We start from the raw sequence: 26,523 nt of genomic DNA on the forward strand, positions 1-26,523 counted from the left end.
CTAATAAAAATTAAAGAAAATTAATAAAAATTAAAGAAAATGGTAAAAATTAAAGAAAATTAATAAAAATTAAGGAAAATGATAAAAATTAAAGAAAAATAATAAAAAATAAAGAAAAAATGATTAAAATGTAAAAAAAATTAAAAATAAAGAAAAATAATAAAAATTAAAGAAAAAATGATAAAAATTAAAGAAAAATGATAAAAATTAAAGAAAAAATAATAAAAATTAAAGAAAAATAATAAAAATTAAAGAAAAAATGATAAAAATTAAAGAAAAAAATTAAAGGAAAAATTAAAACAGTCAAACTAAGACTAAAACTAAATAATAAAAATAAAAACAACTAAAACAACAACAAAAATCCCAATTAAAAAGAGAAAAAAAACCCCAAAAAAATCAAAATCCTAGGTGGGGACAGCGGGGCGGTCCCGGGGGGGAGCGGAGGTTCCGCCCGCGCTCAGCTGAAGCCGAAGCCGGCGCTGAGGGCGCGGCCGCGGCTCTCGCGGTTCATCTTCTTGAGCTTCATGCGGCGGTTCTGGAACCAGATCTTGACCTGGCGGTCGCTGAGGGCGATGCTGCGGCTGATCTCGAGGCGGCGCTCGCGGGTCAGGTACATGTTGAACAGGAACTCCTTCTCCAGCTCCAGCGTCTGGTGCTTGGTGTAGGGACAGCGCTTCTTGCGCCCGCTGCGCGCCGTCAGCCACGTCCCGCCCGCGCCCCGCGCCGCCTCCGCTGCCGGGGAATACAGCGGGTCAGAGCCCCGAAACCGGGCTTAAACCGGGTTAAACCGGGTTAAACCAGCGCCCCAAAAATCCCGGGTGAAATCAGGTTAAATACGGTTAAATCAATCGGGAACACAGCGCCGTCAGCCACGTCCCGCCCGCGCCCCGCGCCGCCTCCGCTGCCGGGGAACACAGCGGGTCAGAGCCCCGAAACCGGGCTTAAACCGGGTTAAATCAGGGCCCCAAAAAAACCGGGTTAAACCGGGTTAAATTGGGAACACAGCGCCGTCAGCCACGTCCCGCCCGCGCCCCGCGCCGCCTCCGCTGCCGGGGAACGGGGTGAGATCAGTGCCCCGAGCCGGGCTTAAACCGGGTTAAATCAGAGACCCGAACCGGGCTTAAATCAGGTTAAATCAGAGCCCCAAAACCCGGGTTAAATCGGGAACACAGCGCCGTCAGCCACGTCCCGCCCGCGCCCCGCGCCGCCTCCGCTGCCGGGGAACGGGGTGAAATCAGTGCCCCGAACCGGGTTAAACCGGGTTAAATCAGAGACCCAAACCCGGAGTGTCCCGGGGTTAAATCGGGTTAAATACAGTTAAATCAATCGGGAACACAACACCGTCAGCCACGTCCCGCCCGCGCCCCGCGCCGCCTCCGCTGCCGGAGAACGGGGTGAAATCAGTGCCCCGAATGGGGCTTAAACCGGGTTAAACCGGGTTAAATCAGGACCCCAAACCCGGGTTAAACCGGGTTAAACCAGAGCCCCAAAACCCGGGGTGAAATGGGGTTAAATCAATCGGGAACACAGCGCCGTCAGCCACGTCCCGCCCGCGCCCCGCGCCGCCTCCGCTGCCGGAGAACACAGCCCAGTCAGACCCCCGAAACCGGGCTTAAACCGGGTTAAATCAGGGCCCCAAACCGGGCTTAAATCGGGTTAAATCAGCACCCCAAAAACCGGAGTGTTCAGTGTCAGCCACGTCCCGCCCGCGCCCCGCGCCGCCTCCGCTGCCGGAGAACACAGCGGGTCAGACCCCCGAAACCGGGCTTAAACCGGGTTAAACCGGGTTAAATCAGGGCCCCAAAAACCGGAGTGTTCCGGGGTTAAATCGGGTTAAATGGGGAACACAGCGCCGTCAGCCACGTCCCGCCCGCGCCCCGCGCCGCCTCCGCTGCCGGGGAATGGGGTGAGATCAGTGCCCCGAGCCGGGCTTAAACCGGGTTAAATCAGAGACCCGAACCGGGCTTAAACCGGGTTAAATCAGAGCCCCAAAACCCGCGGGGAAATGGGGTTAAATCGGGTTAAATCGGGTTAAATCAATCAGGAACACAGAGCAGTCAGCGCCCCAAAAACCGCGGGTTCCGGGAGGAAATCGGGTCAAACCGGGGGGTTTAGTGTTGGAAATCGGGGTTGGAATAAAGGTTTTTATTCTGTTCAGAAATCGGGTTAAATAAGGGGGTTTTAGCCTCGGAAATCGGGGTTCAAATAAAGGTTTATTCGCCTCGGAAATTTGGTTTTGTCAGGGTTTTTTTAATGCTCGGATATTGGGTTAAATAAGGGGGTTTTAGCCTCGGAAATGAGGGTTGAAATAAAGGTTTATTCGGCTCGGAATTCGGGTTAAATGAGATTTCTTTGGGGTCGAAAATAGGGTTGAAATAAAGGTTTATTCGGCTCGCAAAAGGGGATAAATGATTTTTTTTTTCCGCTCGGATATCTGGGTTAAATTAGGGAGGGTTTTTTGTACAAAAATCGTGTTAAATGAGGATTTTTTTTTTCGGGCCTGAATTCTGGTTAAAATAAAGATTTCTTCGGCTAGAAAATGGGGTTAAATTAGGGTTTTATCGGGCCGAAGATATGGTTGAAATATAGATTTATTCGGCTCCGAAAACGGGTTAAATGAGGGGGTTTTGCCTTGGAAATCAGGGTTAAAATAAAGCTTTATTCGGCCCGGAAATGGGGTTAAATAAGGGGTTTTTTTTCGGGTCTAAAATGGGGTTAAAATAAAGGTTAATTCGGCTCGGAAATGGGGATAAAAAGGGGTTTTTTTCGGGTCGAAAACCGGGTTGAAATAAAGGTTCATTCTGCTCCGAAATCGGGATTATATGAGGGTTTTTTTACCTCGGAAATCAGGGTTAAATACGGCTTTTTCGGCACAAAAATCGGGTTAAATGAGGTTTTTACCGGGTCGAAAATATGATTAAAATAAAGGTTTATTATATTATATATTATTATATTTAATTCACGGTTAAATCAGCGTTTTTTCGGCACGAAGATAGGGGTTAAATGATTTTTTTCCGGCACAAAGCTGGGGTTAAAATAAAGGGGTTTTAGCCACGGAAATAGAGTTGGAATAAAGGTTAATTCGGCACGGAAATCCGGGAGAAATGAGGGTTTATCGGCTCGAAAATAGGGGTTAAATAAGGGGTGTTTGACACCAAAATGATATTTGAATAACGGGGATTTCTGCCTCGAAAATAGGGTTAAAATAAAGATTTTTCCCCCCACGAAAATCGGGTTAAAAGAATCGGGATTTGGGCCCCAAATCGGGTTTTAATAAAGGTTTATTGGGCCTGAAATTCGGGTTTAAATACAGATTTATTCGGCCCAAAACGGAGTTTAAATGAAGGTTTATTGGGCCCGAAATTGGGGGTTAAATCAAGGCTTTTTCTGCCCAAAACTCGGGTTTAAATCAAGGCTTTTCCTCCCCAAAATTCGGTTTATTGAAGGCGTTGGGGCGGTGCTGGAGGCGTTTGGAGCTGCAGGGGTTAAAAAAAGATGCGAGGCTGCGGTTCCGAGAGGGGCAGGGGGGAAAAATCGGATTTTTTTGGGAAAAATCGGGGGTTTGGGGAGAGAAATCGGGATTTTGGGATGGGAATTGGGGTTTTGGGGAGAGAAATGGTGATTTTGGGGAAAAGAATCGAGTTTGGAGGAGATGACCCCGGGTTTGGGCGAGATAAAGGGGGGGTTTGGGGAGAGAAATTCGGATTTTGGGGAACGAAATGGGGTTTTGGGGAAAAGAGTTGAGTTTGGAGGAGAAAAATCGCGGGTTTGAGAAGAAAATGGGAATTTTTTGAAGGGAAATGGGATTTTTTTGGAGGAAAATGGGATTTTTTGGGGAGAAGCATCGAGTTTGGAGGACGAAAATCGGGGTTTGGGGAGGGAATTTGGATTACGGGGATAAGAACCGAGACTGGAGGAAGGAAATCTGGATTTTGGGGGAAATCATCGAGATTGGAAGAGGAAAATCGGGGTTTGGGGGATGGAAATCAGGATTTTGGGGAAAAGAATCGAGTTTGGAGGAGCTAAATCGGCTTTTGGGGAAAGAGAATCCGGGTTTGAGGAGAAGAACGGGGTTTGGAGGAGATAAATCAGGGTTTGGGGAGAGAAATGGGGATTTTGGGGAGGGAAATCAGATTTTTTGGGGGGTGAAGATTGGGGTTTGGAAGAGATGAATCAGGGTTTGGGGGGAAAAATGGGGATTTTGGGGAAAAGAACCGAGTTTGGAGGAGCCAAATCGGGATTTAGGGGACATAAATGGGGGTTTGGGGTGAAAAAAGGAGATTTTATTGACTCAATCGTGGAGCCCGCGAAGGATCTCCCGCCACCCCCAGGCCAATTAACGCCGCTAATTAAAACCCCCGCGAGGTCAGAGAGGAATTTGGGGTTCGCCGCAGCCCCGGGGGCTTCCCCAGATCCCCCCAAAAACCCCAAAACTTCCTCGGCGCTTCCAGGGCCCAAACCCGCGCGTTTGGGACATTTTGGGGTGAAATAAATCGATTTTCGCAGCCTTTCCCTCCCGCCAGCTGCCAGGGCACAAACTGGGGGGAATTGGGGGAAATTCGGGGAAAGGTTCGCAATCCCTGAATAAACCCAGGCGGAATCCTTGAATTTGGTCATGAGGAGGAAAAAAATCTGAGCTTCAATCTGGGGGAAAATCCGAGAGAATCGGAGCAAATCCCGGCCCCACATTTGGGGAAATTCCCTCAAAATTCGGGGTCGGCCCCCGAGCCTGGAGTGACCCCGAACCCGGGAGCGCTCAGCGCCCCAAACGCCGAAATTCCACCAGAAATTGAATTTTTAAATAAAAACCACCCCCAAACAACCAAAATTCGGGCTCGACTGAAACAAAAATCGCAGCTCGGAGAGGCCTGCGGGACCCGAATCCGCCCGAATCCGCCCCAAATCCGCTCCGAGAGCCCGAACCGAGACTTTTCTCCGAAAACCTCAAAAAAAAAAGCTCCAAAATCCGCTCAAAGCGGCGCTTCCGCCCCAAACCCGACCCGCGAGCGCCGAGACCTTTTTTATTTCTTGACATTTCCACTCTTTCCGCCCACAGAGCGAATCCTGCCCAAAATAACCTTTTTTTTTTTTTTTTTTTCTTTTTTTTTTTTTTGGGTTATCTCCCACCAAAACCTCTCCCGGCGCCGGCGTCGAATTTTGCGGGGTTTTGATAACCTTGACTTTGCTTTTTTTTCCGCTTTGTTTGGGTTGGGTTTGTTGTGGTTTGGGTTTTTTTTTGTGGGATTTTTTGGGTGTCATCGCGGCTCAGCCCTCAGATAAAATCATTTCCCCTCCGGCTGCCGAGCCAGAAACGCGAATTATTGCCAGAAATGCGAATTATTGCCAGAAATGCGAGATATTGCCAAAAATGTGAATTATTACACAAAATAAAGCGGAGATGGAGGGGAAAAAGGAGAATTTCGGGGTTCTGCTCCCCTCAGGGCCGGTTTTGGTGGGGAGAGGTTTTGTTGGGGATTTTTGGGGTCCGCAGGGGATGAAATTTTGGGATTTTTTAATCCCCGCAGCACAGGCAAAGCCAGGCTTAGATCTGAGCGTGATTTTGGGGGTTTTTTGGGGGTTTTTTACCCCAGAAAATCCAATCGATCCGTCCCCATCACCCCGCTGGCCGAATCCGCCCCTGGAATTGCCCGGTTTGGGGTTAAAAGGGGAATAAACCCCGAATATCCCGAATTTTCAGCCTCCCCGGAGCTTTCCGTGCGCGCCCGGCCTCGGGAACAAACCCCAAACCCAAAACATCTGCTCAGCACAACTGAAACGTTTTTGGTTTTTCGCCTCCTCAAACGAGACCTCGATTGGCCGGGAACAAAACAAATTAAAAAAAAAAAACTTCAATAGAAAAAATTAAAAAGCTTTTTTATTCTTTTCCCTCTCCCGGAGCCTCTTCCCAGCCCTGGAAGGAGCCGCAGTTCCCGCCTGGAGCTGCGGATTCCGCTTTCCATTTTTCATCATTTTCATTTTAATTCTGTCCTTTGTTATTTTTCTTTTTTTTTTTTCTTTTTTTTTTCTTTTTTTTTTCTTTTTTTTTTTTAATTTTTTTGAGCCCGAGCCAGCGCCAGACCAAACCAATTCTCGCCTTGGAAAACAAAAAAACAAAACCAAAACGGGGCGAAAATCGGGGTTCGCCCCTCCTGGGAAAAAACCAATCCAAGCAGCGCTCCCCGAATTTGGGGTTCCCCAAATCCCCGCGATTCCACAGCAAAACCGCGCCGCAAATTCCAATTTCCAGCCTTGTTCTGGCCCCGCGCTCCCTGCTCCATTTCCTCCCCACTCATCCCCACACATAAATACACATTTTTAACACCTCGATTTGAGGGAGAATTTGGCTTTTTTGGGTTGGTTTTGTCGTTTTTTATTCCCCACAGAGCGGCCGCGCTCCGGGTTCATTTTAACCCCGAATTTCCGCGGGGCAGGGAGCGCGGTGCCGACGATTCCCCGCCAATTTCCGCTTATTAATCATCAAAATTAATTAAAAATAAATGACAAAAAAAAGCGGCGGATCCTCCCCTACCTTTGGCCTCGCTGTCGGAGTTGTCGGTGCTGCCCGCGTCCGCGCTTTTCCCGCGCTCCTTCTCCGCCTCGGCTTTGCTTTTTTCCGTCTTGATCTCCCCCTCCTCCGCCGGCTGCTGCAGCTCCTGCAGCTCCTGCAGCTCCTGCAGCTCCTGCAGCTCCTGCTGCCGCTGCTGCTGCAGCTCCTGCAGCTCCTGCTGCCGCTGCTGCTCCGCGCCGCCGTTTTGGGGGAAATTCGCCCGGAATTGGGGCTCGGCGCTGCCGGGGAAGGGGAACTCAGCGGGCTCGGGGCTCCGCTCCAGGGCGGGGTAGCGGAAGAAGCCGGGCCCGGGGGGCTCGGGGGGCCCCGGGCAGGGCGGCGGCGGGAACGGGGCGCGCTCGGGGGAGCCCCCGGGGCGCTCCCCGGTACCGAACATGCAGCAGCCGCTCTCCTCCTTCACCGGGAACGCGCAGCTCGGCCGGCCCGCAACAGGTTGGTCCAGCCTAAAGGCGCCCTTAGGCTCGGCCCAGGCGTCCAGCGGGGCCAGGTAGGGCTGGAAGGAGCCCGGCCCGGCCGGGTCGCGCTTGGCCAGGCCCGGCACGGCCCCGCAGCTCCGCAGGGCCGCGAGTTCCGCGGGCTGCGGGAACAGCGCGGGCTCCATCGGGAAGGAGCCCGCGGCGGGCGGGACGGCCCGGCCCGGGGCTGACATCTCCTACATCTTCTGAGCGAGGGGGGAAGGACGAGACACAGAGAGAGAGAGAGAAAAATTAAAAACCCGCAGCGCCGTAATTGCCCGCGCGCCGCTTTCACCCCCCGCCCTCCGCCGGGGTTTTTTTTTTTAATTTTTCCCCCCTTTTTCTCTCTCTCTCTGTCTCTTTTTTATTTTTTTTTCCCTTTTTTGCCGTCCTTCGCCCCCCGCTCCCCACGTGACGCCCAGGCCAATGAGGAGTGAAAATGGCCTTGGTGATTCAGACGGCGCGGACGTCACGGGGGTCAAGGTGTCCCCCCGGGAGCGGCTCCGCGGAGCAACAGCGACCTCTGCCCGCGCCGCGCCGGGACCTTCACCCTGAACAAAGCCCCCGCCGCGGCTCTGAGGGGAAACCCAAAAAAAACCGCAGGAAAAAATTCCATTTCTTACCCCAAATTCGCCCCCCCGGGTGCGTCTTTATTGTCGTGATGAACGGGAGAAAATTTGATTAAAAAAATTTAAAAATTAAAATTTTCCTTCTGTTTTTTTCTTGTTTTTATTTTATTTTATTTTATTTTATTTTATTTTATTTTATTTTATTTTATTTTATTTTATTTTATTTTATTTTATTTTATTTTATTTTATTTTATTTTATTTTATTTTATTTTATTTTATTTTATTTTATTTTATTTTATCTTGCTTCGCTTTAATTTAATTTAATTTAATTTAACTTCGCTTTTATTTTATTTTACCTCAATTTTATTTAATTTAATTTTACTTCGCTTTTATTTTATTTTACCTCTATTTTATTTTATTTTATTTTATTTTATTTTATTTTATTTTATTTTATTTTATTTTATTTTATTTTATTTTATTTTATTTTATTTTATTTTATTTTATTTATTATTTTACTTTAGTTTTTTATATTTTTAGTTTATAAATTTTTCATTTATTTTATTTTTATTTTTATTTTATTTTGGTGGGTTTTCTTTTATTTTAATTTTTCATTTCATTTCATTTCATTTCATTTCATTTCATTTCATTTCATTTCATTTCATTTCTTGTTTTATTTTCCTCCTAATTCTGCCTGCCCTGCCTCGGTCAAAATTCCGCTTTTTGAGCTCCTAATTAGAGGGGGAGGTTTAATTATCGCTCCCAACTCCCCCCCTGCTCCTTCCCCTTCCTCCCTCGGCCGCTCCTTCCTCCTCCTCCCGAATATTTTGATTTTTATCCCGTTTATTCGGGGCTCCGCAGGGCCGGGGAGGTTTTGGGGACGCGCTGGGTTTTGACCCTTTAGGAAAAAAAAACCGGGACTGGGCTGGGGCAGAGAAATTTGGGGAAAAAATCCCAAAATTCCTCACCCGAGGATTGGATTTTCCCTCCTGAAGGAAAACGATAAAATCCCGATTTTTGTTTTATTTTCCCTTTTTTTCTGTTGTGTTTTTATCGAGTTTAAATCCTTTTTTATTTGTTTTTTTAATTCCCTTTCCCAGCCGCGCAGCAGCTTCGCCTCCCCCCTGCCCCTGCAGCTTTTTTTAATTATCCGCGCTCATTCCCGAACTCTCTGGAATTTCTGGGATAAAACCGCATCGGGGGAGGGAGGGGGGAAAAAATCCGGGTGGAGAGAGGGGAAAAAAGCCGAGATTTGGGAAAAAAAGGAGGAATTCGGAGCGCGCCAAGCGCGGGGCTCCGCTCCCGCTTTTTATCCGCAATTCTCCCATCAACAGGAAAAAAAAAATCTCTTTAAAGCCAAACTCTGCGGATTCGGGAAGGTTTTAATTTATTGAGTTTTCACTTTTCCCCTGTATTTTTTTAAATTGAGTTTTCCTTCTTTTCCCGCAGCGAATTACGGAGTAAAGTTGAAGTTTTGGGATTTTTTTCCTTCCTGATTTTTTTCCTCTCTGCTTTTTTTCCGTGGCGCGATTCTCATGGAGGGCAGCTCAAGCTGAGTTTTTAAAAATTTTAAATCTCCCAGAAAAGATTTAAAGCCTAAACCCGCCTGAATTGGAGTTTCCAACTTTATTTCCTTTATCATCCCTAAAATTGGGATCCAGGGGGTTTTCCATCGTTTGGGGGTTGGGAAAATGGGGAAAAAATGGGAAAAAATGGGGAAAAAATGGGAAAAAAATGGGAAAAAAATGGGAAATAGGCCGGGAATTTCAAGATCATTACGGGGGAGAAAGAGGCGGGTTCAGAGTCACTTCCAAGGGAAACAAAAAGAAATCGCAGCGCTCGATTTAAAAAGAAAACAAAACAAAAACCGGGGGAGAACAGGAAAAAATTGAGGAAAAAAAAAGAGATAAAGAAGAAAAGCGAGGAAAGGACAAAGAAAAAAAAGAAATGGAGGGAAAGAAAGAAAAAGAAATCGCGGGGGAAAGGGAAAAACAAAACCCCGAGGTGGAACTTGACCCTTTGGGGCGATTTGTGACGCTTTAGGGCAAAGCCGTTCCCACGGCCGGAGCTTTCCCAAGGATTCCCCAAATTCCCAAAGATTCCTCCAAAAATCCTCAAAAATCCCCAAAATCCGCGGCTCTGACCCCCCCCCGCCCGGAATGAGCCAAAATTGCGATTTTTAGGCCCAAAAGCGGCGATCGCGAGGGGCGGGAGGGCGAAGCTTTCCCGGGGCTGCGGCACCGTTTGGATCCCTCGGGAAAAAATGGGAAAAAAAGGGAAAAAAAGGGAAAAAAGGGGGAAAAAAGGGAAAAAAAGGGAAAAAAAGTAATAAAAAAAGGGAAAAAAGTTAAAAAAATAAGAAAATAAAAGCGATTTGGGCTTTATGGCCTCAATTTGCGGGCAGCTTTGACAGGAATCGTTCGTTTTTATGGGATCCGGGCAAAATTCCGGATTTTATCGGCGCGGGATAAAAGTTTAGAGCGCGCTCCTCCTTTATGGGCGATGAAACCAAACCCGGCCCGGGATTTGCTTTTATTCCGCTTTTTTTCCCCTTCCTGACCCCGCTTAATTTTATTTTTTCCCCGCTGTTTTAATTTTTATTTCATTTTCCCCCCGTTTAACTTTATTTTTTCCCCCTACTTCAATTTTTATTTCAGTTTTCCACCCCCTTTAATTTTATTTTTCCCCCCTGCTGATTTCATTTTTATTCTCATTTTTCCCCGTTTAATTTTATTTTTCCCTCTGCTTTAATTTTTATTTCATTTTTCCCACATTTAACTCTTTTCCCCCCCCCCCCAGCTTTAATTTTTATTTCCATTTCCACCCCCTTTAATTTAATTTTCCTCCTCCCGGACTCGTTTGATTTTTATTTTGATTTTTTAATTCTTCCCCCATTTTTTCCCACCCAAGAATTTCCGAGCCCAAATTTGACCCCGCGTTCTCTGCCTGGACCTTAAATTGAATTTTTTCCCCATTTTTTCGCTCTCTATCCCGGAGTTTTTCCCGGTTTTTTCCGTCCTCATCGCGGCTTGAGTGAAATATAAAAAAACCGCCCAGAGCGACTGAAATAATTTGAATTTTCTCCTCCTCGCGGGAGCATCCCGAGCAGAACTCCAGCAAAAAATGGGGGAAAAAAGTGCTGAAAACTTCATTTTTTAGGGAATAATTAAAGGGGATAAAAACCCGGATTTACAGCAGATTTTTGAGCAGATTTCCCCATTTTTGTGAAGGTTTTAAGGCCGCGATTCCCGATCGGCGTCTCCGGGCCAAGGAGCGAGGGATAAAAAATAATAAAAAATCAAATTATTGGGAAATTACGAGCTGGGAGTTCCTCGGGATTGGAATTTTTGGTGGAAAAAAAAAGAAAAAAGGGAGGGAGGGGAAATCCCCGCGAGAGGAAATCTTGATTAAAATCCCCAATAATTAAAAACTCTGATTAAAAAATGAGTCATTAATGAGGGGGAGAGGATAAAATTCATCAGCCTAAGTGGGACCCCCGTGGGGAAAACGCGGGAAATAAACCCGGGAAAATCCCAAAAAAGGAGCGCGGGAATCGCGGGGGGGTTTTTGGGAATTTCGGGATTTTCTGGGAATTCCGGCCCTTCCCAAACCTCGGACCCCGGCGGGATTTGGGGGCGGTTTTGGGACAAAAAAACGAAAAAAAATCTGTTTTTTTTCCCCCTTCTTCATCCCCCTGGAGACGCGGGGCGGTTTTGGGGCAGATTCCGGCGGGTTTGGGAAAAAAAAAAAAAGGGAAAAATGAGAATTTTCCCCTTCCTCGCCCCTCTGAGGTTGAGGAGAATTTTGGGGCCAATTCAGGGAGATTTTGCCAATAAATCCTGAAAAAAAATCGGATTTTTCCCTTCCTCACCCCCCTGCGTTCCGGGATAATTTTTGGGGCGATTTCAGGGACTTTTGGCCAACAAAGCCAGAAAAACAAATCGGGGATTTTTCCTTTCCTCTGAAACAATTTTGGGGCAGTTTCGGGGTTTTTTTTGGTCCCATGAACTCGGGGCATTAAAAATGGGAATTTTCCCTTTCTCGCCCTCATTTTGGGTCATTTCAGGACGATTTTGGTCCATCAGACCCTAAAAAAAAAGAGAATTTTCTTTCCCCTCCTCACCCCCAGGGCCGGGGCCACTTTTGGGGTCACTTCGGGACTTTTTGGGTCCTTTTAAAAAAAGGGAATTTCGCTTTTCCTCGTGCCCTTGGGGGTTGGGAACCCAATTTTGGGTCGATTTAGGACGAATTTGGGCCAAAAAAACCACAAAAAAATCAAGATTTGGCTTTTCCTCTCCCCCTTGGAGATGGGGCTCATTTTTGGGGCAGTTTGAGGCGGTTTTTGTCCAATTAACCTGGGGAAAAAAAGGATTTTTTTCCTTCCTCACCGTCCCTGAGACAAAAAAATCGGAATTTCCCCCCAAAAATTTTCTCATTATTGAACTCGGAATTATTTCCCGAGAGCTCTTTGGGTTTGTTTTTTTTCTCCGCCGATTTTCCCCGTTTTATTCTTATTTTTTAACGGCAAACTTTCATTATTTCCTCCGTTCTAGGCGGTGTTTGTGTGCCTTTAATAATCACATTAAATTCTGGGGTTTCCCCCCTTTTATTCTGATTTTTCACGGCAAACCTCCATTTCTAAGCAGTTCAAAAATCACATTAAATCCGCATTTTCCCCCCCAAAAAATCCCTTGATTTATTCTGATTTTTCTCCCGAATTTCCCCCGTTTTATTCCCATTTTTTAGTGGCAAAATTCCCTTTATTTCCCCCCTTTCTAGGAAGTTGTTCCGCGGATTTAACGATCACCTTAAATTTGTATTTATTTTTTTTTTTCCCCAGCACCGGAAATAATTCTGATTTACGACCCGGGGGGAGCGAAGAGAACAAAAACAGCGACGCCAAAAAATAAAAATAAAATTAAAAAAACCCTCAACGCCTTTTTTTTTTTTTTTAATTTTATTTGTTGGCTCAGAAACTGAAAACTCTCAGCACCAGAAATCCATCAAATTTTACAATCGCTCCTTCCTGCGCCGCCGGGAATCCCAAATCCCGGGAATTATGGATTGATTTTAATGGGATTTATTTGGATTTATTTGGATTTATTTGGGGTTTATTTGGGGTTTATTTGGGGTTATTTGTACCCCCCACCCTGCACTGGATCCCCGCGTTTATCCCCCCCAAAAAAGCGGATTTTTGGGGGGGTTTAATCCCGATTTTGCTGAAATAAATGAATTAAAATTTGATTTATTTTGGGGGTATTTTTACTCCCGATGGAGGTGGAGAAAGGCGGGCGGGCCCCGCGGGAATCGTTGGGAAATTCGGATTATTCGGGGGTTTTTGGGGATTTTATCGAGCTCAAAAATCATAAAATGGGAGGAAATCAAATAAAAACGGAGGCGACGAAAGGCAAAAAAACCCCGGGAACGACGAGGAAAATTCCCTGCCCTGGGAATTGAGGAAAACTCCAGAATTCCCATTTTTCCCCCGAATAAAATGATTTTTTGGGGGGTTCTTTTGGTTTTTTTTTTACCTTAAAATCCTCATTTTCGGTGCCAACCCCAATTTTGTGCCGAAATTCCCGAGACGCCCCAAAAACCCCTCGGAACGGGAAAAAAATCCCCAAAAAATGGAATTTTCCCACCTTTACCGGGCTTTGTTACCCCTCATCACTGCGATTTAATAATAATAAATAATTATATATATATATATAATATATATATATATTAATAAATAATAAGGCTGCGATTTAATGGGAATAAATTGAATTTCGGCCTTTTCAACGCGCGAAAAATCCCATTTGAAGGCAACATTTGATTTTTTTTTTTTTTTTTTTGAGTTTTGAAGGAGAAAATTGAATTTTTGAAGACGTAAATCTGATTTTTTTTTTAATTTAAGGGAGAAATACGATTTTTTTTAACATCTGAGGAAAAATTTGAATTTTCGAAGGGGGGATTTTTATTTTTTTTTAAGATTTGAGAGGAAAAATTTGAATTTCTTTTAAGATTTGAAGGGAATGATTGAATTTTTGGAGGTTTCAAGGGGATGATTGAACTATTTAAAGAAGATATTCCATTTTTATTTATATTTTAAATATCTTTTCCCCCTTCCCGAGGCTCCCCCGAGGTTTCCCTGCGCTCGCAGCCGGTTCCCATCAGGAACATCTTTGGAGCAGATTTTGGTATCAAAAGGCGGCGGGGAGGCCCCTTAAAAACCATTGAAAAATTCAAATAAATTCCGATTTTCCGCGCCCCTCGCGGCCCCCGCGTTCCCGCCGCCTCTCCCCGCTGTAATTTCATTTTTGGGGTTTTTTTTTGGCCCCAAAATTCGCTTTTTTTTGCTGGATTTTGCGGGGAATTCCCGATGAAAGCGCCCGGAGCATTCCAGGCGCATTCCCGCGGTTTTGGTGGAATTCGCATCTGCGGAGCATCCCCGGAGCTCCCGCGCCGCCATTTTGGGGTAAAACCCGCGGAAATTCGCATTTTTCACCCATTTTTAACCCCTTGTAAATGCCGCATTTCCCTCCCCAAAACCTCCTTCATTTCCTCTTCATAGTTCTTTAATTTTGGGGCTGTAAATTGATTTTTTGGGGGCCATAATTTCATTTTTTGGGGGGTGTATTTTGATTTTTTTTGGGTATATCTTTATTTTCCGGGCCTATTTTCTGGTTTTATTTTGTATTTTAAGAGGCGATTTCTCTTTTTATTTGAGGGGAATTCTTTCCTATTTATTTCTCTATTTATTTCCTATTTATTTCTCTATTTATTTCCTATTTACTTCTCTATTTATTTCTCTATTTAATTATCTATTTAATTCTCTATTTCTCTATTTAATTCTCTATTTCTCTATTTAATTCTCTATTTCTCTATTTAATTCCCTATTTCTCTCTATATTTATTTATTTCTCCATTTATTCATTGATTTCTCGACTTATTTCTTCTTTTTTCCCCCACCTATTTATTTTATTTTATTTACCTCTTCCTTTATTTAATTTTCCATTTATTCATTAATTTTCCACTCTCGCCTCTTTCTTCTCCAATTTTGAGTCGGATCATTTTTAATTGGGGTGAAAGCGCTTTAAAAATTGAATTTTGGAGTTTATTGAGCCCCAAATCCGGGATTTTCTTCCCCAAAAATTCCCTCTCTTCTCCTTTTATTAATATATTTTATTTTTAATTTTTTTTCCCGGTGGATTCCCAATATTCCAGCCGCGAATCTCCTCAAAAAAACCCAAATTCGCCGCGATTTCCCCCAAATTCCGAGGCCAAATTCCATTTATCCCCAAAATCCCCAAATCCCTCCCAGCTCCCCCAAATCCGGGAATTCCCGCAGGGATCCGCTCAAAAAAAGCGATTTTTTTTTCCCAGAAAAAGCGAATTCCGCCCCAAAAAAAGCCAATTTTTCTCAGAAAAAGCGATTTTTTTCCCCAGAAAAAGCCATTTTCCGCCCCCAAAAAAGGCATTTTTTCCCAGAAAAAGCGATTTTTTCCCAAAAAAGGGGAATTTTTTTCCCTTTTTTCGCCTTTGCCCCGTCCCAGCTCCGGCCGGGAAAGCTCCGAAAATCGGGAATTTTTAAATCCTGAATTTCCTTTTTTTTGAACCCAAACCTCCCCCGAATTATCCCAAAAAATTCAATTTAATTCCCCATTTTTCAACCCAAAATCTTCCCCCGGAGCCGCTCCCTCCCAGGAACTTTGGGGTGGAAAATCCCCGCGGATCGGGGCGGGAATTTAGCGGAATTAATTGATTATTAATTAATTAACGCGGGGTTAATTAACGCAGGGCCCAGGCCCAGGAGGGAGATTTTTGTTACGATGAGAAAAGGCCCAAAAATGCTCTGGGAAAGAGGGAAAAATAAATAGGAATTAAAAAATAAAGAGGATTTTTGAAAAATAGAAATTTTAAAAAACAGGAATTAAAATAACCGGGGTTTAAAAATAAAATAAAAATGGGAATTGAAAATAAATAGGACAAAAAACCCAAAGAAATTAAGAATAATAGGATTAAAAAGGATTTATAAAACGGGAATTTAAAAAGAGAGGGATGAAAATAGGAATAAAATATAGGAATAAAAAAGGGAATATTTAAAAAATAGGAATAGAAACAGGAATAAATAAGGAATAGAAAATTGAATTTAAAATTAATTTAAAAATAATAAAAATAAGAATAAAATAATAAAAAATAAGAATAAAAATAATAAAAAATAAGAATAAAATAATAAAACACAACAATAAAATAATAAAAATAATAATAAAAAAATAATAAAAATAACAAAAAGGGAATAAAACATGATTTTAAAATTAAGAATTTAAAATAATATTCAGAAAAAAAATAGAAATTAAATAAAATTTCAAACCTAGGAATAAACCTGTCAGGAATAATAATTAAAAATAATAATAAAAAAGCAGGGAAATCCCGAAATTGATAAAATTCGCCTGTAAAAGTTTTACACCGGCCCGAGCCATAAACGCGGTTTTATCCCCAACGCCGAGGTCAAGCCCGGGGGGGAATTTTGGGTGAAAAAAAAGCGAATTTGGGCCCCCCCGGCCGGGGCGGAGCCTCGGGGGTCAAAGGTGACGGACTTGACTCCCCTGAAGTTCAAAGACACCAAAATTCCAGTTTTTCCCACCCAGAATCGCGGGAATTCGGAGAAATTTGACGTATTTTGATTTTTTTTAATGTTTTTTTTTTCCTCTCTGCTCCCGCTTCTCCCCAGCCCGAATTCCCCTTTTTTCCCATTTTTCCCCATTTTTTTCCCATTTTTTCCTCATTTTTTCCCCTTTTTTTCCCCTTTTTTCCCCATTTTCCCATTTTTTCCCCTTTTGTCCCCCCATTTTTTCCCCATTTTCCCCATTTTCCCCATTTTCCCCTTTTTTTCCCATTTTTTTCCCATTTTTTTCCATTTTTCCCCATTTTTTCCCATTTCCCCCCTTTTTTTCCCCCCTTTTTTCCCATTTTTCCCCATTTTTTCCCATTTTTTTCCCATTTTTCCCCATTTTTTTCCCATTTTTCCCCATATTTCCCCTTTTTCCCCATTTTTCCCCCTTTTTTCCCATTTTTTTCCTCATTTTTCCCCATTCCCCCCATTTTTTCCCATTTTCCCCATTTTTTCCCATTTTCCCATTTTTTCCTCATTTTTTCCAATTTTTCCCCCTTTTTTTTCCCCATTTTTTCCCATTTTTCCCATTTTTTCCCATTTTTTCCCCATTTTTCCCTCCCTTTTTTCCCTGGAACATTAACGAGCCTCTTCCTACACGGAGCCCCACGCTCCATAAATTCGGATTTTACAGCCTTGGGGGGAAAAAAAACCCGAAATAAAATAAAATAAAATATAAAAAATAAAATAAAATAAAATAAAATATAAAAAATAAAATAAAATAAAATAAAATAAAATAAAATAAAATAAAATAAAATAAAATAAAATAAAATAAAATAAAATAAAATAAAATAAAATAACTTTGGGGCTGAGGTTTTATCGAGGGGGGAAACAGCGAGAAAAGGAGAAAAGGGGGGAAAATGGAAAAATTTGAATAAAAAGGGAAAAGAGGGGAGGAATTGGGGAAAAAGAGGGGGAAATTGAGAATAATGGGAAAATGGGGGGAAAGGAGGGAAATGGGAAAAAAAGGGGAAATTGGAAAAAAGAGGAGAGAAAAAAGGGGGAAAGGGAAAATAGAGGGAATGGGAAAATGAAAAAGAAATGAAAAAAAATGAAAAAAAAAAAAAGAAAAAAAAAGTAAAAAAATGAAAAAAAATGAAAAAAAGGGAAAAAAGGGAAATAAGGGGGGAAATGGGGAAGAAAGGGGGAGAAGGGGAAAAAAGGGGAAAAACCAGAAAATAAATGTGAATTAAAGGGGAAAGGGGGGAAAAACAGAAAATAAATGTGAATTAAAGGGGGAAAAAACCAGAAAATAAATGTGAGATAAAGGGGGAAATTGGAAAAAAGGGGGGAAAAAGAGAAAATAAATGTGAATTAAAGGGGGGAAAAGGGAAAAAGGGGAAAAAAGAGAAAATAAATGTGAATTAAAGGGGGGAAAAGGGGGAAAAAGGAGAAAATAAATGTGAAATAAAGGGGGAAATTGGAAAAAAAAGGGGGGAAAAGAGAAAATAAATGTGAAATAAAGGGGGAAAAGGGGAAAAAACAGAAAATAAATGTGAATTAAAGGGGGAAAAGGGGAAAAAACAGAAAATAAATGTGAATTAAAGGGGGAAAAGGGGAAAAAACAGAAAATAAATGTGAATTAAAGGGGGAAAAGGGGAAAAAACAGAAAATAAATGTGAATTAAAGGGGGAAAAAGGGGAAAAGAGAAAATCAATGTGAATTAAAGGGGCCGGGGCAGATGCGGAGGGCGGATGCAGACGGTGATTACCGAAATTCGCTTTAGGGCCCCTTTATGGCCGTGTCTAGACGGGGCGGGATCGTCCCGGATCCCGGGAAAAAACCGGGATTGGGGGGAAAAACCGGGATTGGGGAGCTCGGGATTTCATTCATTTTATTTATTTTCTTTGAGATTTTTTTTTTAAATTTTTTCCCGCTTTATTTTGCTTTATTTTGGTTTTTTTAAAGCTTTTTTTTTGGCTTTTATTTTGATTTTTCTGTGATTTCTCTGCTCTATTTTGGCCTTTTTTTTTTCTTTTTTTTTTTTCCTCTTTAAAAAAATTGGGGGGGTTCAAAATATTTGTTTGTTCTTTTTTATTATTATTATTATTATTATTATTATTCGCTTTTCTTTGGGGTTTTTTTGCTTTTTGCTTTTTATTTTTTTTGCATCCTCTGTGCTTTACTTTGCCTCTCAAAAAGTGCTGATTTTTGCTTTTCTTACCATTTTTTCTTCTAAAAAATTGCTATTTTCGGGCTTTCCCCCTTTTTTTTAGCTTTTAAAACATTTTTTTTAAATCCTTATTAAGTTTTTGGGCTTTATTTTGTTTTTGGCATTTCCCCCCGGGCCGCGGCCTCAGATCTGCGCCTTTATTTTCATTTTCCCCCTCCAAAAATCGCCCTCCCGGAGGCTAAAATCGAATTTTTTTTCAGGTTTTGGGTCCGGTAGAAGCGATAAAAACCAAGATAAATACAGATAAATACAGATAAATACAGATAATTAAACATAATTAAAGATAATTAAAGAAATAAAGAGAATTCGAGATAAATAAAGCCCAAAAATTCCTTTTTTTTTTCCTTTTTAATCAGAACCATCCCTGGCTGATCCCTCCGAGCTCTCGCTCGGAGCGCGCTTGGATTTCATTTGGGTTTAATTTGGATTTAATTTGGGTTTAATTGCCGTTTAATTGGGACGGGCGCGAACCCGGCGGATTTTTGTGGTTTTTTTTCTCCTCCATATTTTGTCCCATAAAATCCGAGGCCGCCATCAAAGGGGTTTTGTTGTTTTTTTGATTTTTTGGGGTTATTTTGGGGTTTTTTGTTGTTTTTTCCTGGTTTAACAGCGCCGCGCTTTTCAAGGGAGGCGAGAATTTTACAGGAACACGCGAAAAAAATGGAATAAATGGGATTTTTTTCTTTTTTTAGGGCTTTTCCTCCTCTTTTATCCCCCCTAAACTCCATAAAATCCTCACCAGCCCCGGAATTGGAGTTTTTTCCACCAAACCCGGAGCCTTTGTCCTCCCAAAAACAACAAAAAACTGCGAGAAAAACAACAAAAAGCGGGGGAAAAATTCACTTTGTGGCTGTGAACTTGTTTCGATTTCCGCGGGGAAAACTTGACTTTGCCTTTGGAGTTTGGGCATCCTTGACCGAGGTTCCGCCGATTTTTGGGTTGATTTCGGCCGTATTTTCAATTTTTAAAATATTTTTTTAAAGGAGAGAGAGGGCCTGGAAAGGTTTAAAAAAAAAAAAAAAAAAGAGGAGGGGGAATTTAATTCTAATTCTAAATTTAAACCTAATTTAATTTTAAAAAAATTAAAGAAGATGGAGGGAAAATGGGAGAGGAGTAGGGAGGCAAAAATACTGGGGAAAATAATAAAAAATTAATAATTATTGTTGTGATTGTAATAAAATGGGAATGGGAATGGGATAGAATAATAAGAATAATAAAAATAATAAGAATGATTAGAATAATGGGAATAATAATGAGAAGGATAAGGATAGGAATAATAATAATCATAATAAGGATAAGGATAAGAAGAGGAATAGGAATAATAATTTTTAAAATAATGATAATGAAAATAAAATAATAAAATCAAAAAGAAATAAAAAGAAAAAGAAAATAATAAAATAAAAAGAAATTAAAATAGAATAATGAAAAAATAAAAATAAAAATAAAATAAAATAAAATAAAATAAAATAAAATAAAATAAAATAAAATAAAATAAAATAAAATAAATTAAAATAAAATAAAATAAAATAAAATAAAATAAAATAAAATAAAATAAAATAAATAAAATAAAATAAAATAACTAAGACCAAAATAAATATAAAATTCAAAATAAAAATTAAAAAATAAAAAATAAAAACAGCATTTCAATTCAAATAAAATAAAAATAAATAACCAATAAATTCCCAGTGGCCGCCGCTCCCCAGGCCGAGCTCGGGGGCGGAAATTTGGGGCGAATCCCGGGGAATCCGGGCCGGGGAGGAGGAAATTCCTGAATTCAGGGAAGCCCCGGCCCACAAGGACCGCAGGGAGGCCTTAACGAGAGGGAATTCCTATAAAATGTCAAATAAAACCCTGATGGAGAACAGGCCCAACGTCTTTATTCCGCTTTACACACACACGAACGCCTTGCGTGCCTTTATTCACCTTTTCCGGGAGTTTTTAAACCTCTTCTCCCTCTCCTCTTCTTTTTCTTCGCCTCCCTTTTCCCGAAAAGCAACGACAATAAAATAAAATCAAATAAAATAAAATCAGAGCGGGGAATGAAAACGCGCCGGGATTTCTGCACAAACCCCGCGGGTTTGGCGGAATTGGGATTTTTCTGCCCCAAACCCCGGGCTGGGCACGCACAGAGGGGGATTCCTCTAAAAACGCGGAGATTTGGGGATTTTTGGGGACTAAAATTCTCATTTTTGGGTCCTGGGAGGCCCCAGATTTGGGGATTTGGCCCTGCAGGGGAATTTTTTGGGGTTTTTTGGGGTTTTTCAGTGAAACCCTCAGGGCAGCCCCGCGGCTGAGCCGAAATTCCCGTGTGCGCCTGAAGGAGAACAAAAAATAAAAATAAAAATAACAATATAATAATATAATATTATATATATACACATTCAAAAAGGATCCCAAGCTGTCCGGGGAGAGGAAAAAAAATAATAAAATGGTGGGGAAAAAAAAATAAAAATTAAATAAAGTCCGTAGAGTTCAAGTCCTTGAAAATAAGGAGGGGGAAAAAAACCACAAAAAAAATTGAGACAGCGACAAAAAAAAAAAAAAAAAAAAAAAAAAAAAAAAAAAAAAAAGGAAATTTCTTTTTCTTTGAGGTTTTCCCTCACAACAAGGGGTTCCCCGAGAAATACTGCAGGCGGTCCCGGCTGAGCTTTTTCTCCTTCATGCGCCGGTTCTGGAACCAGATTTTCACCTGGCGGTCGCTCAGGTTCAGCATCCGCGACAGCTGCAGCCGCTTCTCCTTGTTGATGTAAACGTTGAAGAAAAATTCCCGCTCCAGCTCGCGGATCTGGAATTTGGAGTAGGGGCAGCGCTTCTTCCGCGTCCTGGGGGCGCCTGGAGCGGGAAAAAACGGGGGGAGAGGGAGGGAAAGGGTTAATGGGGCTGGAATGGGGGTCCTGAAAGGGTTAATGGGGCTGGAGTGGGGGTCCTGAAAGGGTTAATGGGGCTGAAATGGGGGTCCTGAAAGGGTTAATGGGGCTGAAATGGGTGGGGAAGGTCCTGAAAGGGTTAATGGGGCTGGAATGGGGGTCCTGAAAGGGTTAATGGGGCTGGAATGGGGGTCCTGAAAGGGTTAATGGGGCTGGAATGGGGGTCCTGAAAGGGTTAATGGGGCTGAAATGGGGGTCCTGAAAGGGTTAATGGGGATGAAATGGGAGTCCTGAAAGGGTTAATGGGGCTGGAAAGGGGGGGAGAGTGGTCCTGAAAGGGTTAATGGGGCTGAAATGGGTGGGGGGTGGTCCTGAAAGGGTTAATGGGACTAGAAAGGGGTGGGGGAAGGTCCTGAAAGGGTTAACGGGGCTGGGAAAGGGGTGGGGGAAGGTCCTGAAAGGGTTAATGGGGATGAAATGGGTGTCCTGAAAGGGTTAATGGTGCTAGAAAGGTCCTGAAAGGGTTAATGGGACTAGAAAGGGGTGGGGGAAGGTCCTGAAAGGGTTAATGGGGCTGGAAGAGGGGAGGGGAAGGTCCTGAAAGGGTTAATGGGGCTAAAATGGGTGGGGGGTGGTCCTGAAAGGGTTAATGGGGCTGAAATGGGGGTCCTGAAAGGGTTAATAGGGCTAGAAAGGTCCTGAAAGGGTTAATGGGGCTAAAATGGGGGTCCTGAAAGGGTTAATGGGGCTGGGAAGGGGGGGAGAGTGGTCCTGAAAGGGTTAATGGGGCTGGAATGGGGGTCCTGAAAGGGTTAATGGGGCTGAAATGGGGGTCCTGAAAGGGTTAATGGGGCTGAAATGGGTGGGGGGTGGTCCTGAAAGGGTTAATGGAGCTGGGAAGGGGTGGGGGAAGGTCCTGAAAGGGTTAACGTTGTTGAAAAGGGTGGGAGAAAGGTCCTGAAAGGGTTAATGGGGCTGAAATGGGTGGGGGGTGGTCCTGAAAGGGTTAACGTTGTTGAAAAGGGTGGGGGAAGGTCCTGGAAGGGTTAACGGGGCTGGGAAAGGATGGGGAGCCTAAAAAAGGGAGAATTCTCCTTAAAAATGAATTATTTGTCTTAAAGGGAATGGGGTGGCCTGAAAAAGAGAGAATTATCCTGAAAAATTAATTGTTAAAAAATGTAAGAAGGGGGAAATGTCGTGAAATGATGAATAATTCCAAAAAGGGGTGGAAAACCTAGAAATGGAGAAATATCCCGAAAAAATGAATTATTCCAAAAGGGGTGGGGAGCACAAAAAAAGGAGAAATCTCCTGAAATGATGAATAATCCCAAAAAGGGGTGGAAAGCCTAGAAAGGGAGGAATATCCTGAAATAATTATTAATTCCAAAAGGGACGGATCGCCCCAAAATGGGATAATTATCCTGAAATAATTATTAATTCCAAAAGGAATGGATCGCCCCAAAATAGGATAATTATCCTGAAATAATTATTAATTCCAAAAGGAATGGATCGCCCCAAAATGGGATAATTATCCTGAAATCATTAATAATCCTAAAAAGGGTGGGGAGCCCCAAAAGGGAGAAATATCCCGAAATAATGAATTACCCCAAAAACGGTGGATGGCCCAGAAAAGGGATAATTATCCCGAAATAATTAATAATTCCTAAAGGGGATGGGGAGCCCGAAAAGGGAGAAAGGTCCTGAAATAAAGAATAAATCCCAAAAAAGGGATGGAGAACCCCAAAAGGAATAAACATCCCAAAAAGGAATAAATACCCCAAAAAGGAATAAATATCCTGAAATAAAGAATAAATCCCGAAAGGAATAAATACCCCAAAAAGGAATAAATGTCCTGAAATAAAGAATAAATCCCGAAAGGAATAAATACCCCAAAAAGGAATAAAGAAGAGGAAACCCCAAAAGGAATAATTAACCCCCAAAAGGAATAATTAACCCTCAAAAGGAATAATTAACCCCCAAAAGAAGTAAAGAATAATTAACCCCAAAATGAAAAATTAACCCCCAAAAGGAATAATTAACCCCAAAAGGAATAATTAACCCCCAAAAGGAATAATTAACCCCCAAAAGGAATAATTAACCCCAAAAAAGAATAATTAACCCCCAAAAATGAATAAATGTCCTGAAATAAAGAATAAATCCCGAAAAGGCTGGAGAACCCCAAAAGGAATAAACACCCCAAAAAGGAATAAAGAACAGGTAACCCCAAAATGAAAAATTAACCCCCAAAAGGAATAATTCACCCCAAAAGAATAATTAACCCCCAAAAGGAATAAATACCCCAAAAATGAATAATTAACCCCAAAAAGAATAATTAAAACCCCAAAAGGAACAAAGAATAGGCAACTCCAAAAGGAATAATTAACCCCCAAAAGGAATAATTAACCCCCCAAAGGAACAAATACCCCAAAAATGAATAATTAAAACCCCAAAAGGAATAAAGAATAGGCAACCCCAAAAGGAATAATTAACCCCAAAAAGAATAATTAACCCCAAAAAGGAACAAATACCCCAAAAATGAATAAACACCCCAAAAATGAACAAATATCCCGAGGGAATAAAAATCCCCCAATAGGAATAAAACCACGAAAAGGAAGAAATACCCAAAAATCGAATAAATATCCCCAAAATGAATCAACACCCCCCAAAGCCGCGGTGGGAGCGCGGAAAATTCGGATTTTTGGGCGGGCGCGGGGCGCTGTCAGAGCGGATTTTGGGGATTTTTCTCACCCCGGGCAGGGTTTAGGGCAGATTTGGGGTTTTTGGAGAAAAGCCGGGTTTGGGGGGTTTGAGCCGGGCTTAAGGAGGGAGCGGGGATCAAAGAGCTCCGCACGAGGCTTTGATTAAACCCAGCCCGCGCCACACACGCGAGGGAAGGAAGCGAAACCGGGGGGATCCGGGAGAGCCCAAAAACCTCCGAAAGTGCCCCAAAAGCGGCCCCGGTTCCCGGGATTTGGGAGCTCGAGAAGGGGGGGGAAGGCCAAAATAAAATAAAAATTAAAATTTTAAAAAATTTAAAGTATAAACATTTAAAAATATAAAAATAAAGGAAAATAAAATAAAGCAAAATAAAGCAAAATAAAGTAAATTAAATAAATAAAGCAAAATAAGATAAAGCAAAATAAAATAAAATAAATAAATAAAGCAAAATAAGATAAATAAAGCAAAATAAAATAAAGCAAAATAAGAAAAATACAGCAAAATAAAGCAAAAATAAAATAAAATAAATAAAGCAAAATAAAGCAAAATAAAGCTAAAATAAAATAAAATAAAATAAAATAAAATAAAATAAAATAAAATAAAATAAAATAAAATAAAATAAAATAAAATAAAATAAAATATAAATCCACGTTTGAGCCGACTCGGAGGAGCCGGGCATCCTCTCCTGACAAAAGCCCCGCTCGGGAGGGGAAGAATTCCAGGAAAATTCTCCTTTTCTGCCCCCGGTCCCGCCGGTTCCTCCCTCGGCCCCGCGCCCGCCCGGGGACAGGGGGCTCGCCAGAGAGTTTTAATTAAAAAATAATTAAGAAAAGAGCCCCGAACGGCGCGGGGGAAGCGCGGCGGCCCCGGCGCGTTCTGCCCAATTGCGTTTTACCCCCGGCAGCCGCGAGCCTTTAACACGCCCGTGTAAGTTCATGATCAAAGTTAATTTTTGTCACTCGGCCGCGCTTTTAAAATTTCACAGACTCCGCCGAGAGAGGGGGAGAGCAGCGGCCGCGCTCCGCGCCTCCAGTTTAGATTTTCTTTTCTTTTCTTTTTTTTTTTTTTTCGGTTCTCCCAGCTCTCTTTTATTTTTTTTTTTTCCGCCATCGTAAAAACAAAAAGAGGAGAAGAAGAAAGAGCTCCGGAGCTCCCCATAAAATCCCGGGCGCGCTTATAAAACCGCACATAAAAAAGCTCGACCCGGCAAAGCCCGGCCGGGCTGGGCCCCCCCTCGCTCCGAGGTTAAGCCCGGCTCTACCTCTCCCCTCGCTCCGAGGTTAAACCCGGCTCTGTCTCCATCCCACTCCGAGCTTAAACCCGGCTCTGCCTCTCCCCTCGCTCCGAGGTTAAACCCGGCTTTACCTCCCCACCCCGCTCCGAGGTTAAGCCCGGCTCTGCCTCCATCCCGCTCCGAGCTTAAACCCGGCTCTGTCTCCATCCCACTCCGAGCTTAAACCCGGCTCTGCCTCTCCCCTCGCTCCGAGGTTAAACCCGGCTTTACCTCCCCACCCCGCTCCGGGGTTAAGCCCGGCTCTGCCTCCCGACCCCGCTCCTGGGTTAAGCCCGGCTCTGTCTCCATCCCACTCCGAGGTTAAACCCGGCTCTGCCTCCCCACCCCGCTCCGGGGTTAAACCCGGCTCTGCCTCCCCACCCCGCTCCGGGGTTAAGCCCGGCTCTACCTACTCTGAGCGCCGCTCTTGGAGCCCTCCTTGGCCCCCGCCGCGGAGGACGCCGAGGCCGAGCCGGGCTTGGCGCTCTCCTCCTCCTCCTCTTCCTCCTCCTCCTCCTCCTCTCGCGCGTTCCCCTCCGCGCCCCGCGCCTCTCCCGCCCTGCCGGGCGCGCCCTCGCCCAGCGCGGCGTTCTCGAAGAATCGATCGAAGCCCTGCGGCAGCACCGAGCTCTTGCCCACGGCCGGGTAAAACCCCGCGGGCGGCGGCGGCGGCGGGGCCGCGGCGGCGCCGGGGCCGGGCGGGGGCTGCTGGTGGTGGTGATGATGATGATGGTGATGGTGGAAGGCGCCGTCGCCCTTGAGCAGCGCCTCGGCGGCGGGCGGGAGGCACTCGCGGTGCATCAGCTCCTCCGCGTAGCAGGGCGCGTAATTCCCGCGCCACTTCCCGGGGGGCTCCAGCGCGTACGGGGGCACCTCCCGGGGCACGGCGGGGTACGGGTAGCCCGGGATCTGCCGCGCCGGGGCGAACGGCGGCACCGCGGGGAACTCGGGCACGTAGTAGGCGCAGCCGGGCAGGTAAAGGTTGGAGCGCTCCGCGAAATCCCCGCCGGTGCCGCCGCCGCCGCCGCCGCCGCGCTCCTTGCGCGCCTGCGACGAGCAGAAGTTGCCCAGGTTCACCGAGTTGAACATCCCGGGGGCGGCTTTGGGGGGAAATGGGGCTTTTTTTCGAGGGGGTTTTGTTTTTTTATATGAAAGCCGCGCGCTGCTCGGGGTTGAGACGGGGTGGTTTTTTTTTTTTTTAATTTTTTTTCCTCCCTCTCTTCTCCTCTCTCTCTTTTTTTTTTTCCTTAA

At 43.6% G+C, this 26,523-nt stretch overlaps 2 protein-coding genes across 2 annotated transcripts; both read right to left on the reverse strand.

Moving 5' to 3' along the window:
• Positions 1-266: 266 nt before the first annotated feature.
• On the reverse strand, positions 267-7,731 carry HOXC10 (homeobox C10). The gene is made up of 2 exons (XM_063421014.1): positions 6,530-7,731; positions 267-732 (listed from the first exon to the last, which is right to left on the reverse strand). Exons 1-2 carry the CDS (start codon positions 7,215-7,217, stop codon positions 458-460), a joined length of 963 nt encoding a protein of 320 aa, XP_063277084.1. The 5' UTR covers positions 7,218-7,731; the 3' UTR covers positions 267-457.
• Positions 7,732-19,968: 12,237 nt separating this feature from the next.
• HOXC11 (homeobox C11) lies at positions 19,969-26,523 on the reverse strand. Its single transcript, XM_063421018.1, has 2 exons — positions 25,686-26,523; positions 19,969-21,246 (listed from the first exon to the last, which is right to left on the reverse strand). The coding sequence occupies exons 1-2, from the start codon at positions 26,359-26,361 to the stop codon at positions 21,014-21,016; spliced, it is 909 nt and encodes a 302-aa protein (XP_063277088.1). The 5' UTR covers positions 26,362-26,523; the 3' UTR covers positions 19,969-21,013.

This window comes from Prinia subflava, chromosome 34 (assembly GCF_021018805.1).
Source record: "Prinia subflava isolate CZ2003 ecotype Zambia chromosome 34, Cam_Psub_1.2, whole genome shotgun sequence".
NCBI lineage: Eukaryota > Metazoa > Chordata > Aves > Passeriformes > Cisticolidae > Prinia > Prinia subflava.